At 49.1% G+C, this 15179-nt stretch overlaps 1 protein-coding gene across 1 annotated transcript in view; it reads right to left on the bottom strand.

Annotated features, from left to right (window-relative positions):
- Positions 1-5832: 5832 nt before the first annotated feature.
- The window catches only part of ppfibp2b (PPFIA binding protein 2b), a gene marked incomplete at its 5' end in the record, with an annotated part of 88865 nt that continues 79518 nt past the window's right edge, over positions 5833-15179 (bottom strand). The window contains 10 exons of the mRNA XM_080545400.1: positions 5833-6057; positions 7172-7360; positions 7802-7927; positions 8201-8323; positions 8778-8866; positions 9619-9730; positions 10961-11111; positions 11634-11759; positions 12187-12322; positions 14943-15081. Coding sequence (XP_080401526.1) covers positions 5851-6057; positions 7172-7360; positions 7802-7927; positions 8201-8323; positions 8778-8866; positions 9619-9730; positions 10961-11111; positions 11634-11759; positions 12187-12322; positions 14943-15081 — 1398 coding nt within the window. The 3' untranslated portion in view covers positions 5833-5850. The remainder of the gene's footprint in view (positions 6058-7171; positions 7361-7801; positions 7928-8200; positions 8324-8777; positions 8867-9618; positions 9731-10960; positions 11112-11633; positions 11760-12186; positions 12323-14942; positions 15082-15179) is intronic.

Raw genomic sequence — 15179 nt, 5'->3', positions numbered from 1 at the left:
CGTGCCTGCGTACGACGCTCGCTGTGTGGACAACGGCGGCTCCTGCCCCTCTCTCCTCTCCAGAGCCCTAGTGAGATACGTGTGCTGCTTGTCAGACAGGCCAACCACCCTACAGTACAGCCGGATCCTCACTTACACACACACACACACACACACACACGCATACACACACACACACACACACACACGCACATACACACACACACACACACACACACACACACACGCACGCACACACACATATATATGCACACACGCACACACACACACACACACACACACACACACACACACACACACACACACACACACACACTCTGCCTGGGGCTTCAACTGTTACCTAGAGTAGACTACCTGGTGGAGGTAGAAATCGGAGGACGGGCTCATTGTAACGCATGGGACACGCAGGTGTGTCCTCCGATTTCTACCTCCTCCAGCCTCCGCTGGTGGACTCCCTGACTCCCAGAGATCATGGCTCATCTTACGGAAGAGATACTCTCTCAAAGCAACGTTCATCTGGAAGCCTCACCTGCCTATGGCCCACCCATGTCAATATCTGTTTAGAAACCTGGAAACCGAACCTGTTTCTGACTGGCTGTACGTGAGCCTGTAGGCTGTATGTAAGTAACAGGTGGGTTTGTTTGTTGTGTGAGTCAACTCCTGTATGTATTTGCATCAAGGGATGTGTCCACTTAGACACCAGACACCGACACTTAGTAAACACAACAAGTTGTAAGGTAGGACATACCCTCACCAAACACTTTATTAGCAACACCTGTACACCTTCTCATTCATGGAGGTGGTGGAACGGTGTGGGGAATGTTTTCCGTTAACACCAATCAATCATCTCTTGAATGGCACAGCCGATTTGAGTATTGTTGCTGACCATGTCATTCCTTCATGGCCACAATTTACCCATTCATACTTCATGGGTAATCATGATATTGCACCATGTCACAAGGACATAAAGTCGTCTCAAACTGGTTTCATGAACATGATATTGAGTTCAGTGTTCTTCAGTGGCCCTTCCCAGTCACCGGATCTGAATCCAATAGAACACCTTTGGGATGTGGTAGAACGGGAGATTCACAGTTTGAAAGTGCACCTGAAAAATCTGCAGTGGTGCAATCATGTCGCCATAGACCAGAATCTCAAAGGAATGTTTCCAACACCTTGTGGAATCAATGCCATGAAGGCTGTTTTAAGAGCAAAGGGAGGCCCTACCCAGTATTAGTATAGCGTTCCTAATAAAGTGTTTGGTGAGCGTATACACATTATCAGATACACAAGGTTATAATATCAATATCACAGGGTCAAATTGCATAGGGGAAACAAGCATTTGGACAAACGCTCAAGTGACTTGTGATAGGACCTTTGACCAAATTCACCAATAATATAAAACTATACTATATATCAAGTTAGAACATGAACACTAAATGCTACACACCGATATAACACGGATATAACACAGAATTGCTTTCATGTACAGTGGATGTCCCCTCTCCCTCTCCCTGTCACTGAAACGCCACCAGGTTAAACAGTGGGTCATCCTAGTCACGCACTTTATAATGACTGTAGGGGAGGCTGGTGGAGGTAGAAATCGGAGGATGGGCTCATTGTAAATGCATGGAACCGGATAAGGAATAGCATCGACCCATGTTTGATACCGACACATGCTTGACACGTGTTTGACGCCATTCCTCATTCCATCCCGCGCATGACAACGATCCCGTCCTCCGATTTCTACCTCCCCCGGCCTCCCCCTGAATGACTTGAGGTAAGGAGACGGGTCAGTGGAAGGTGCTGGTGAAGCCTGCGTTAGGCTTGAGGTATAAGGTCTGTACAGTATTCGTCGATGGCTTGATGGGCTGTGATTGGCTGTGTTAGTGCAGCGCCAAGTCGTAGTTCCGGCGACTAGCCAATAGTCCTCTCTCTCGTTAGTGCCGCCGGTCCCTCTCAGACCGGCCAATGACGTCTCTCGGCTGAGTGATTGACAGCGTCTCAGACCAATGCCGTCTCGGCTAGCCTCATCTCCTTTAGAAGTTCGTCTCGGCTGAGCAAGTACTGAAAGCAGGAGGGGGGCGGGGTTAGCTGGAAGCATTACGCCTGGTTTAACACTAGAACAGCAGTTTTTTTTTTTTTACCTATTATAAGTAATTCTAATAATTCTAATAATATTATAATATTATAATAATAAATAATAATTTATTATAATTTACCTTATTATATTACAATGGAAAGCTGCTATTTACACACAACGACCGCCTTGTAAAGCTAGCTTCATTTGACCCAAGAGTAGGTGAAACAGGCACGGCTGTCCTAGTGTTAACTTCACTTCCTGTCAGTAGAACTTTAGAGCTTTAGGGTGATGTCATAACGTTAAAAGTCAATAACCATGAATGACTAATGTTTGATCAAAGCCTGTTGTGTCAGTGACTGCATAGCAGTGACTGTCAGTGACTGTCAGATAACAGTCAGCAAACATATTGTTAAAACAGTCTCAGCATTGAGCATGAGGTTGATGCAAAACTTAACGACTTTAACATAAAAAATACTTTGTTAACCATTTTGTTATCTGGTTAGTTAATTAATCATGTACAATGACAATCTCTAGTGAGCTTGTTGAAAGAGATATAGTCAGGGTCTAGAGTTACAGAGCAGGAGAGGCTAGTGGAGGTAGAAATCGGAGGACAGGGCTCATTCTAATGAATGGAACGGAATGAGGAATGGTATCAAACACATGTTTGATACCATTCCTCATTCCAGTTGATGCCATTCCATTCCATGCATTACGATGAGCCCTGTCCTCTGATTTCTACCTCCACCAGCCTCCCCTGCTGTATAGAGTCAGGATGAGGCTGGTCTCTACTCACAGTGAGGTTGTTGATGCCTTCAGACATGGCCTCTATCTGCAGGACGGTCCCCTCGGTGACCACCACCTGCAAAGGCAGGCCTCTCATCAAACACTTTATTCTTTATTTTATTTAACCGTCATTTAGCCAGGTTTAGCCAAGTTTAAGTAATTGAGATTAAAAAATCTCAATACATGTATATCTATGGGAACTATGAATATCCATGCACATCTATGGGAACTATGAATATACATGTATATCTATGGGAACTATGAATATACTATACATGTATATCTATGGCTCTAGGACTGTATATCTATGGCTCCCATTACTAATGGGAGACCTGAGCATCGATGACGTCATGCACTGTGGTTCGTCTGCCTTGAATAGAGATGTCAGACCATTGGGACACACACACACACACACACACACACACACACACACACACACGCACACACACACACACAGTTGGGAGTTGACGACTCTGACCCTGGGGCTGTGGTCGCATTGCCTTCGCTTCTCTCTCTCCAAAGTGTGTATCGTTCACTCCCTCTCCTGGTGGTGGCCTAGTGGATAAGTAGCCTTGAGAATCGATGGTTCTCCAGCCTAATGGCCCATAGGAGCAGGAGCCTATCTCCTGTTTCAGTAGTGTGAGGCGGCTTGATGTACAAGTACACCCCCCCTGGACATGACGCTGGTATGTCGCAGGGTCTTACCCCCCAATCCAACCCTTAATGCTGAGTGCCAAGCAGGGATGAATCGGGTACCATTTTAAAAATAGTCTTTGGTATGACTCGGCCAGGGATTGAACTCACAACCTCCCAATCTCAGGGAGGACACTCTAACAGTAAGGCCACTGAGCTTGGATAGTCAAATCTAACAGGGGGGTAGTGGTGGTGGTCTAGTGGATAGTCAGGTCTAACAGTGGGGTAGTGGTGGTGGTCTAGTGGATAGTCAAATCTAACAGGGGGGTAGTGGTGGTGGTCTAGTGGATAGTCAAATCTAACAGTGGGGTAGTGGTGGTCTAGTGGATAGTCAAATCTAACAGGGGGGTAGTGGTGGTGGTCTAGTGGATAGTCAGGTCTAACAGGGGGGTAGTGGTGGTCTATTGGATAGTCAAATCTAACAGGGGGGTAGTGGTGGTGGTCTAGTGGATAGTGAGGTCTAACAGTGGGGTAGTGGGGGTCTAGTGGATAGTCTGTCTGACTGAGTGGTGATCAGAAGGCTGAGTAAGGCACTTAGACCTAAGTTACTCCAGGGAGACTATCCCTGTGATCTGTAATTGTAAGTCACTTTGGATAAAAGCGTCTGTTAAAATGGTAAAAATGACAAATAACAGTAATGAACTGGTGAAAAACATCCGATTGCTTTTATGTCCACCAGGGGGAGGAGTGTGATAGTGGCAGGGGAGGCTGGTGGAGGCAGACATCGGAGGACGGGCTCACTGTAATGCATGGAATCGAATCAGGAATGTTTGACACCATTTGTTTGACACCATTCCTTATTCCGTTCCGTGCATTACAATGAGCCCGTCCTCCGATGTCTACCTCCACCAGCCTCACAGTTCGGAGGGTAGGGAGTTGGACCACGCCCACTGTCACAGGTCAACATCCTGATGAGGAAGGTGTACCTGAGGATGAGCCCCGCCCCCCCAGGTGCATGATGGGATGCTTCTGCTCCAGCATGCATTCCACCATCTTGTTTGTAAAATGGGTCAGTCATGGAGGTCAGAAGCATTGATGAGGGGGTTAGTGGATGGTGCTGGAGGTTACTGATGGTTATCAATGCCCCTGCAGCAGGGTGGGTTAGATCACTGTACTGTTACAACTGTCTCTCTGATTCAAAGTTTCTACTATCATCTAAAAAAACGTTTCATCTATCATCTAAAAAACAATGAAGATTATGGAGATTATTTAATCCTAATTCTGAGATTGGATTGTAAAAATATTTTTTGATCATGATGGTGTATGAAGAATAAAACACTTGTGCGCACACTTTGTTTTTTTATTGATGAATTTGGATAATGCTATTTCCATGACAACAAGGGTGCTTCCTTTATTGAAGCGGTACTGTTAACTATAAAAATACTATAGGAGTCATACGGTACGTATATGAAAATAACAGTGCAAAATCACAATCTGGATTCTGTCAAAATGTGCACAGCAATTATACAATTTCATGTACTTTTGTCTATACTATTATTTAAAATTTACCCACATAAATATTAAATATGTCCCTCCCTATGCAAATATTGCACAAGATCATCACATAATCTGTCTGACAAACAGCAGTATATTCTTTTCTACGGATTAGGAATAAAAGAAAAAAAAGAAAAGAAAAGATAAATACCATTATCTGAATCTCAAAAACACATAAAATGGTGGTGCACATTGTTTACTATAGTTAGTAGTGGCGTTATCCTGATGGGTTAGAGAGGTGAGTGGATGATGTTACATCTCAACAGAACACTGGTGGATCCACAGGGGAACATGGGAATTGTAGTCTCTCCCTATCACTGCTGGATCTACAGGGAAACATGGGAGTTGTAGACCCTTTCCTAGTCACTGGTGGATCCACAGGGGAACATGGGAATTGTAGTCTCTCCCTATCACTGCTGGATCTACAGGGAAACATGGGAGTTGTAGACCCTTTCCTAGTCACTGGTGGATCTACAGGGGAACATGGGAATTGTAGTCTCTTTCTTAGTCACCCTCCACTCTTAATGTCCTGAGAGCTGCTCATGCCCTGCGTCCCAAAGGCTGGGGTTAGGGGGGGGGCGGGGGCGGGTGTTGCTAGGGGTTAAATGATGGCACGTGAGGGGTGGTGGGGGGTGGATGAGCATGGCAGCAGACAGGGTGGGGTGGGTGGGGGGGGTTATTGGCTGCAAGCTGAGTAGTGATGTTGGGTAGCATGACCGTCACCGCGCGGCCATCGCATGACCGCAGCATGACGGTGGCATGACGTTAGAGTGTCATGGGAATGGGGGGGTGGGCGGGGATCAGCTGCCGTCGGCCCCCACCTGCTCCCCCCGCCGGTCCCGGTCCAGGATGGGGCTGAGGCCCCTGAAGCCTGAGTAGGGCCTGTGGGCCCCGTTGGCCTGGGCCTGGGGCAGGGCCCCCCCCTCCAGGGGGCAGATGTAGTCCGTGGAGTCGTCCGTCCGCTTCCTCCGAAGGTGGCCGAAGGTGGAGAAGCTCATCTTCTTAGGCTGGGGGGGAGGGGGAGAGGGGAGACACAGGAGAGGACAGGGGTTAGGGTGCAGACACACACGCATGCAACACGCACATGCGCGCACGCACACAAAACACACACGTACACAAAACACACTCTCTGAAGCCTGGGGCTTCAACTGTTACCTAGAGCTGACACACACACAACACACACACACACACACACACACACCCGCACAACACACACACAACACACACACATCAAAATGGCACAATGGAGGCAGGCGCTGTAGATCAGGCAGGCGGTGACAGATCAGTCTACCGTTAGAAAATAATCCTCTGGCTCACTGGCTGACACACCTCTGTCCCCCCCTCAGCTCTGCCTCTATCCCTCCATCAGCAGTGGACAGATTTAGACCCCCCCCCCACCCCGTCGTAAACACCCAGTGGTCCGTCTATAAATGTTTTCTTTAAGCCTGATTTAGCTTTGAAGTACATTATGCTATCGCTCCATTTTCTTCTCCTCAGCACATTTTCCGCTGAGCTTTAACAGAATTCTACTGCAGGTCTTAAGAGACGCTACTGCCCGTACACACACACACACACACACACACACACACACACACACACGCACACGCACACACGCACACACACACACACACACACGCGCACACACACACACAAGCCTGCTGGCAAAGCTGCCGAGTAGAAGAGCAACCCCGGTCTTAAGCTGATTCAGGTCTGAGCTATCATACTCAGGATTAAGGTGCCTTCTCTGAATAGAGGAGGAGAGAGGGAGGGAGGGAGGGAGGGGGGGAGAAAGAAGGAAGGCGTGGATGGGGGGGTGAGAGAGCGAGAGGGAGAAAGAGAGAAAGAGAAATAGATAGAAAGAGAGAGAGAGAGAGAACAAGAGAGAAAGAGAGGGAGAGATCAAGAACGAAAGAGAGGGAGAGAGGGAAACAGAGAGAGAGAGAGAGAGAGCAAGAAAGAGACAAGAGGTAGAGAGACAGACAGAGAGAGAGAGAGAGTGAGAGACAACGAGAGACAGAGACAGAGACAGAGAGAGAGAGAGAGAGAGAGAGAGAGTGAGAGAGACAACGAGAGACAGAGAGAGAGACAGAGAGAGAGAGAGGCGTGAGGGGTGCCTCCTACCTTGACCTTGGCGGTGGTGCTGAGGGGGGCGTAGCCCGAGGCCTCCATGTACTCCCTCTTCTCCAGCTGCGCCTGGGAGCCCACCAGCATGGAGAAGTGGGTGGCCAGGTGCCTCCTCAGCAGGGTCTTCTGGGGGGGGATGTTCAGCAGCATGGCCAGGGTGTCAGAGTTGAACCTGGGCTCCAGGATCTGGAGGGGGTGGAGGGATGGAGGGGGTGGAGGGATGGAGGGGGTGGAGGGATGGAGGAGGTGGAGGGGGTGGAGGGATGGTTTAGAGGAGAAGAACATTGACATTAAAATGTTTGGCATTTAGCAGATGCCTTAAGAACAAGGCACATACTTTACAGACAAGGACATATACAGCTGGGATGGCATGGAGGTTAACAATACACTTCCTATCCAGGTAGTCCTGTTCTTAATTAATTCTATTAATTCAATTCAAACACACAGACACAAATGCACACACGCGCACACACGGGCACACACACACACACACACACACACACACACACACACACACGCATGCACCCGTGACAAGGCCATGTACATGCCACTGCCCCTGGGGGCATATTTGGCCAGGTCCACTCTCACACACACACACACACACACACACACACTCCCTGTACTTACGATGAGCCCCCCGTGCACGCCGCTGCCCCTCAGGTTGGGGGCGTACTCCGCCAGGTCCACCGAGCGCAGCCACTCCATCACCCGGTGGTTGGACCACTGCACCACCTCCGACGGAGACGTCTTATGCTGACACACACACACACACACACAACACAGTACATGGATGAGAACACACACACAGCTGGAGGGAGAGAGAGAGAGAGAGAGAGAGACAGCCAGCCACCCAGCCAGCCAGCCAGCAAGCCAGCCAGCCAGCCAGCCAGCCAGCCAGCCAGCCAAACAGACAGCCAGACAGACAGACAGCTAGCCAGCCAGCCAGCCAGCGAGACAGACAGCCAGCCAGCCAGACAGCTAGCCAGCCAGCCAGCCAGCCAGACAGACAGACAGAGTATATCCCACCTCGTCCCCAGGCCTCCTCTTCAGACAGTTGGCGCTGAACTTGTTGACGTGCAGAACGTGGATGGCACACTTAATACTGAGGTGGTGCAGCTGGCTGGTCACCTTCAGGAACAGCAGGTCGTTCTGAGGGAGACATGACACCACGCTGCTATCAAAGACCACACATACACAATCACCCAGAACAAAGTGATACAATTATGATCAACGTATCAATAGGCAGGGGAGGCTGGTGGAGGTAGAAATCGGAGGATGGGGCTCATTGTAAATGCATGGAATCAAACCTGTATCTATCTGTCTGTCTGTCTGTCTATCTGTCTGTCTATCTATGTATCTATCTATGTGTCTGTCCGTCTGTCCGTCTGTCTATCTATGTGTCTGTCTGTCTGTCTGTGTGTGTGTCTGTCTGTCTGTCTGTCTGTCTGTCTAGCTATGTAGCTATCTATCTGTCTGTCTCTCTGTCTGTGTGTGCCTGTGTGTTTGATCCCGTTCCTCATTCCGTTCCATTGCATTCCAATGAGCCCGTCCTCCTCCGTCTCCCTCCGCCAGCCCCCCAGGTCCGGTCCGTCCCCATACATACCACTGTGAGGTACTGCAGCATCCTGCCGTCCACCCTGCCGTTGTTGAACTGGTCCTTGTACTGGGGCAGGCCGATGTCATCCAGCCAGCCTGGGAACCAATCACACCACGGCATCACTGTTACCAGGTCTTAGTGTATATATACCGCAAGCGTCAACCTCAGCAGCGCATGTGTGTTTCATTTCGGCGCCCATGTTAACAAGTTAGAGCAGCCACACGTGTCTCAGCCACAACAGTGAGAGCCGCAGCAGTTCCGCCACGCACATGCGCTGCTGAGGTTGATGGGAAATTAGCACTACAATACATACTGTATGGTCTATGTTAAACCATGTGTTGAATAATGACTATTTTGTAGGTATGTATTATATGAATGCGCTTTGTGATCGCCTATACAGTCATTCATTCATTCATCTGTCCATTCATCCAACTCCAGTATTCCTCCATCAATCCATCCCTCTATCCATCCATCCATCCCTACTTCCCTCCCTCCCTCCATCCATCCATGTATCAATCCATTCATCCATCCCTTCATCCTTCCATCGATCAATCCATTCATTCATCCCTTCATCCATCCTTCTACCCATGCATCCATCTATGCATCAATCCATCCATCCTTCCATCCATCCCTCCCTCCCTCCTTCCTTTCCCCCATCCATCTATCCATCCCTCCCTCCCTCCCACCATGCATCCATCCCTCCCTCCCTCCCTCCCTCCATCCCTCCCTCCCTCCCTCCCTCCCTCCCTCCCTCCCTCCCTCCCTCCATCCATCCATCCCTCCTTCCATCCATCCCTCCCTCCCTCCCTCCATCCCTCCATCCATCCGTCCCAGACCCGGTACGTACGTGTGACCCAGATGTGGTCCAGGTTGCAGGACCTGTCTGCCAGCTTGGTGCTGAAGGCCTTGATGGCCAGCTGCAGTTTCTTCTTGTGCAGTCGGTTCTTAATCCCCATCTCCTGTTAACACAACAACACCAGGATTATTAATCCATCTCCTGTTAACACAACAACACCAGGATTATTAACCCCTCTCCTGGTAATCCAGATTAAGAATGCACACACAAAGCCACACACAAGTTGTTAATTACAATTGACGGCCCTTAAATAGGTCCTTCTAGATTGTGAGCAGGCTTGACACATTGATATGACATTTGAAGACTCACAGCCGCATAACAGAGAGAGCAGATAACAACAAAGCAAAGACAGAGGTAGAGTACAGATACACCAGCCTCCCCTGGTCCACCTCCACCAGCCTCCCCTGGTCCACCTCCACCAGCCTCCCCTGGTCCACCTCCACCAGCCTCCCCTGGTCCACCTCCACCAGCCTCCCCTGGTACACCTCCACCAGCCTCCCCTGGTACACCTCCACCAGCCTCCCCTGGTACAGACACACCAGCCTCCCCTGGTACAGACACACCAGCCTCCCCTGGTACAGACACACCAGCCTCCCCTGGTACAGACACACCAGCCTCCCCTGGTACAGACACACCAGCCTCCCCTGGTACAGACACACCAGCCTCCCCTGGTACAGACACACCAGCCTCCCCTGTGGTCTGTGGTACAGTAAGGCCTTAACAATGCCAGAGCAGGTAGAACTAAGTGAGGGTTTGATGGACACATCCAGAGATTGTGTTGGCAGCCAAACGGATGGAGATTGTACGCTGAGTTGTTGTTTTGAGTTGTATATTGTGTGGGCTGTGTCTGTGTGTGTTTGTGTGTGTGTGTGTGTGTGTGTGCGTGTGTGTGTGTGTGTGTGTATATGTGTGTGTGTCGGTGTGTATATGTGTATGTGTGTGTGTGTTTACCTTCTCCAGGGCGCGCGGGGAGGCAGACAGCAGTGTGTGTGTGTGTGTGTGTGTGTGTGTGTGTGTGTGTGTGTGTGTGTGTACCTTCTCCAGGTCGTATGGGGAGGCAGACAGCAGGGTGTGTGTGTGTGTGTGTGTGTGTGTGTGTGTGTGTGTGTGTGTGTACCTTCTCCAGGTCGTGAGGGGAGGCAGACAGCAGGGTGTGTGTGTGTGTGTGTGTGTGTGTGTGTGTGTACCTTCTCCAGGTCATGCGGGGAGGCAGACAGCAGGGTGTGTGTGTGTGTGTGTGTGTGTGTACCTTCTCCAGGTCGTGAGGGGAGGCAGACAGCAGGGTGTGTGTGTGTGTGTGTGTGTGTGTGTGTGTGTGTGTGTGTGTGTGTACCTTCTCCAGGTCGTGAGAGGAGGCAGACAGCAGGGTCTGCCCGGTGCTGACCCAGTGCCTGGCCAGGATAACGTACTGCCCCAGGCCCGACTCCTCCAGCCAGCCACACACCTGCTCCGTGGTCCACTTGGAGAAGGGCGTCTTCAGGTCCCTACGGCGGAGAGAAAGACCGTTTGAGACATTACTACCTGATTTGTTTCAGGTGTTTCAGATGTCTATCTGTCTATTTTTATTTTTAAATGTTATTCTATTATTCAGTTGTCACTTTATTTTGTTGTTGTTGTTGTTTGGGATGTGAGCTGCTGTAATAATCTATCTATCTATCCATCTATCTGTCCATCATCACAGCTGAAATAATCCTCTTTTACCTTTTCAACAACTTTGTTTTGTCTTGTTGATGTTTTCTCTTATGTATGGTGTCATGTTGTTCTACTGCCCTCTACAGCATTGTCCAGGTAAGTGAATCATCTACACATCAGTCTTATGATGACCGATGGATAGATGATTCACTTACTTAGACAAATGTATTTGTTGTAAGTCACTTTGGATAAAGGCGTCTGCAAAATGTCCAAAATGTCCCAAAAATGTAATTAAATTAAATTAAAAAGTGTAATGTAATACAATTGTAATGTAATACAGCAATAAAGTGTCATTGTATAATGTGGGACCTTACCGTGTCGAGACGACCCCTCCACACGAGGCCAGACGGGGGCCGGCCGTGGCCCTCAACCCCCCCCTCTTAAACTCCCCCAGGTCAGGCTCATCTCCCTGCAGGCTGCCGGACTGGGTCCTGCGGATCCTGGACCACAGGAGAGAGAGTAGGGGGTCGGTCAGTGTGTGTGTGTGTGTGTGTGTGTGTGTGTGTGTGTGTGTGTGTGTGTGTATTCACATGAGTGTCTGTGTTTGTGTGTGTGTGTGTGTGAGTGTGAATGTCTGTGTCTGTGTCTGCGTGTCTGTGTTTCCTTCATTCTGTTTTTATGTGTGTGTGTGTCTAGGAAAGTCTGTGTGTGTGTGTGTGTTGGTGAGAGTGTGTGTGTGCGTGTGTGAGTGAGTGACCGCATGTGTGTATGTGAATGTGTGTGCGTGTGTATGTGTGTGTGAGTGTCTGTGTTTGTGCACGTGCGTGAGTGTGCGTGTGTGTATAATTATGTGAGTGCCTGAGTGTGTGTGTGTGTGTGTGTGTGTGTGTGCGCGTGTGTGTGTGGATGTGTGTGTGCAGTACTCACTTCCCCCAGAGTTTCTTGATGCCTCTGTGGTTCTTCTTGTTCTCAGGGGAGACGGGAGACTGCTGACCCGAGTCCACGCCCGAGGACAGGGGTGAAAGGTCAGACAGGGTCAGCTCATCCAGCCTGTCTGGCTTCCCTGGGAGAAGAGAACATCACGGGTGTTACACTCTCACTGTCTCACCTGAACACACCTGCCAGGTAGAGCCGGCGTCTAATGATCACAAGGTTGGCGGTTCGATCCCCGGCTGGCCACGTGTTGAGGTGTCCCTGGGGCAAGATACTAAAACCCAAATTGCTCCCGATGAGCGGGCCGGCGCCTTGCATGGTAGCTTGCCGCCATTTGGTGTGTGAATGGGTGAATAAGTGGCCATTGTAAAGTGCTTTGGATAAAGACGATGATGAAGATGAATGATTCCCGCTGCGACCATACGTATATACTGAAAAATGTAGTTCTGCACTCAGTGCAATGTAAGTCACTTTGGATAAAAGCGTCAGCTGAATGGCGAATATTACATTACTCTGTCATTCATCCATTCAACACGAGCCAAAGCTCTAACATGCTTTTCATGGAAGTGACTCATGCTAAAGGCCTGTAGTGTGTCCTCCATGCAGTACCCACCCACTTCAAAGAGGTCATGCTTTCCTCGAGGTCCTGAGCCAAGAGGTTAGCCAAGCAGGAAGTGAAACAGGAAAGAGCAGTCATTAAAGATGTCTAGTGTACTGTAGCCTGACCGCCTCATCCAGCTTAAACCACACGGAATTCATTTAGTCTTAACTCATTAGTGCTGAGGGTGAATGATGTTGGCCAAATTGCAGCCAAAAAAAACATTATAGCGTGACTTTGGCTGCGTTCCTAAATTCGCTCTGTAAATCTGATCAGCACTCATGGAAAGCCTCTTCAAATTACAAATTACTTGGTCCCTTTATGAAGTTGAACCCAGTGTGTGCTCCGGCGGTCTCAGAGCGAATTTACGAACGCACCCTTTGTTCAGCAAAAATGCAGACATTCTAATGTTTCGTTTGGTAGCCAATCAAAGTATTGTTGCTAGGTAAAATACCACATAGAACACTCGGCACTCTAGGCGGTGAGTGTTCCGCAATCCCTTGGCAGTTGGTGAGTCAATGAACACTAACTACATCTGTGAACGGAAAATAGACTCTTTCCCCAATCGGCGGGAATGGTTGAATACTCCAGAAATCTTATTATAGTAATTATCAGCGAAAAAGATGTCAGTTTGCATTGGTATTTCTTCACAGTGGATGATTTAGTTAAGCCTGTTCATCTGTGTCCGTCTCTGAGCCGCACGCAAACCTCTCTCGCTTGATTCGTCTCAGATGACACGACTTAAGCATCCCTTGAGCTTAGGGATGGAGGGGAGGGGTGCGCAGAACGCTGAGGATGCCAACCGAGGCAGGCATAATCTCAGACGCCTCTGACTCACAGAAAGGGGTCTTAAAGAGCTCCTGGCTGGCGTTAAAGCAGCCCTGTAATCCCCTCGTAAAGACATGGGTTGTGCTGATATGCATGCGCTTTCTGGGAGAGCAGCGATTCCCAACTCCAGTCCTAGGAACCATAGGAATGCACTTTTTTGTTATTACCTTGCTCTAACACACACACCTGATTCGACTAATCAAGGGCTTAGTTGATACGTTGGTTAGTTGAATCAAGTGTGTTGGGGGTGCTGGGTTAGAACCAAAATGTGCAGTAGTCCAGCAGTTCCCTAGGATTTGAGTTGAGAACCCCTGCCCTAAGGTAACTTACAGTAGGGTACAGTAGGGACCAGTAGACTACAGCAGGGTACAGTAGGGTACAGTAGACTACAGCAGGGTACAGTAGACTACAGTAGGGACCAGTAGAGACCAGTAGGGTACAGTATGGTACAGTAGACTACAGTAGGGTACAGTAGAGTACAGTAGGGTACAGTAGAGTACAGTAGGGTACAGTAGACTAGAGTAGACTACAGTAGACTACAGTAGAGTACAGTAGGGTACAGTAGGGTACAGTAGACTACAGTAGGGACCAGTAGACTACAGTAGGGTACATTAGACTACAGTAGACTACAGTAGGGACCAGTAGGGTACAGTAGACTACAGTAGGGTATGGTAGACTACAGTAGGGTACTACAGTACCTAAAGCCGGGGCGCTGGCACTCCGACAGCGGTCTTCAGTCAGAACACAAGCAGCAGCAGCAGCAGCAGCAGAAGAAGAAGAAGAAAGCCACACAGGCAGGAGACAGGGCAGCCAGGAAAGCAGAGGAGAGAGGAGAGGAGAAGAGAAGAGGACAGGAGAAACAGCAGTGGAGCGAGAGGAGGATTAGTTAGTGAGAGACAGAGAGAAAGAGAGAGAACAGAGAAGGAAGTAGAGAGAACAGAGCCGTTCATGCAAAATAAACCTCTCTGGGTGAAGGCAGTTATTGAAACAAGACTTATAAACACTCGTATAGATCATAAATCAGAACTGGTGTGTTATTGTGTTATGTTATAGAAACCAGGGGAGGCTGGTGGAGGTAGAATTCGGAGGACGCGAGCTCATTGTAATGCATGGAACGAAATATCACACATATATACTATTCCTCAATCTCACTCTATTCCTCACTCCATGTATTACAGTGAGCCGTCCTCCAATTTCTACCTCCACCAGCCTCCCACTGGTTTGAAACACGTGTCAGTTGACTCGTGGTTGTTTGATAGAGCGGCGAGCCGCTAGGCGTTAGCGTTGTCGGACAGTGTTAGCGTAAGCGGACAGCGTTGCTTACTCAGGTTGAAGTCGCTGTCCTCGCTCTCGTCCGGGGACAGCTGGACCGGCGGGGAGTACGTCTCTCTGCCCCCGTTCGCCTCCGGTCTGAACAGCTTACCCGGTAACGTCTGGTACTTGTTTATCTCTAGGTGGCGATTCTGTGAGGAGATAAACACTGTTAATATATCAACCAAACATGACTCTCTTTCATAACAGAATCATAAAAACATCATTTGTGACACGTTCTAGTCTTTTG

This window comes from Nansenia antarctica, assembly GCF_963989245.1.
Source record: "Nansenia antarctica genome assembly, chromosome: 14".
Lineage (NCBI taxonomy): Eukaryota > Metazoa > Chordata > Actinopteri > Argentiniformes > Microstomatidae > Nansenia > Nansenia antarctica.
This window is presented reverse-complemented; position numbering and strand designations above follow the sequence as displayed.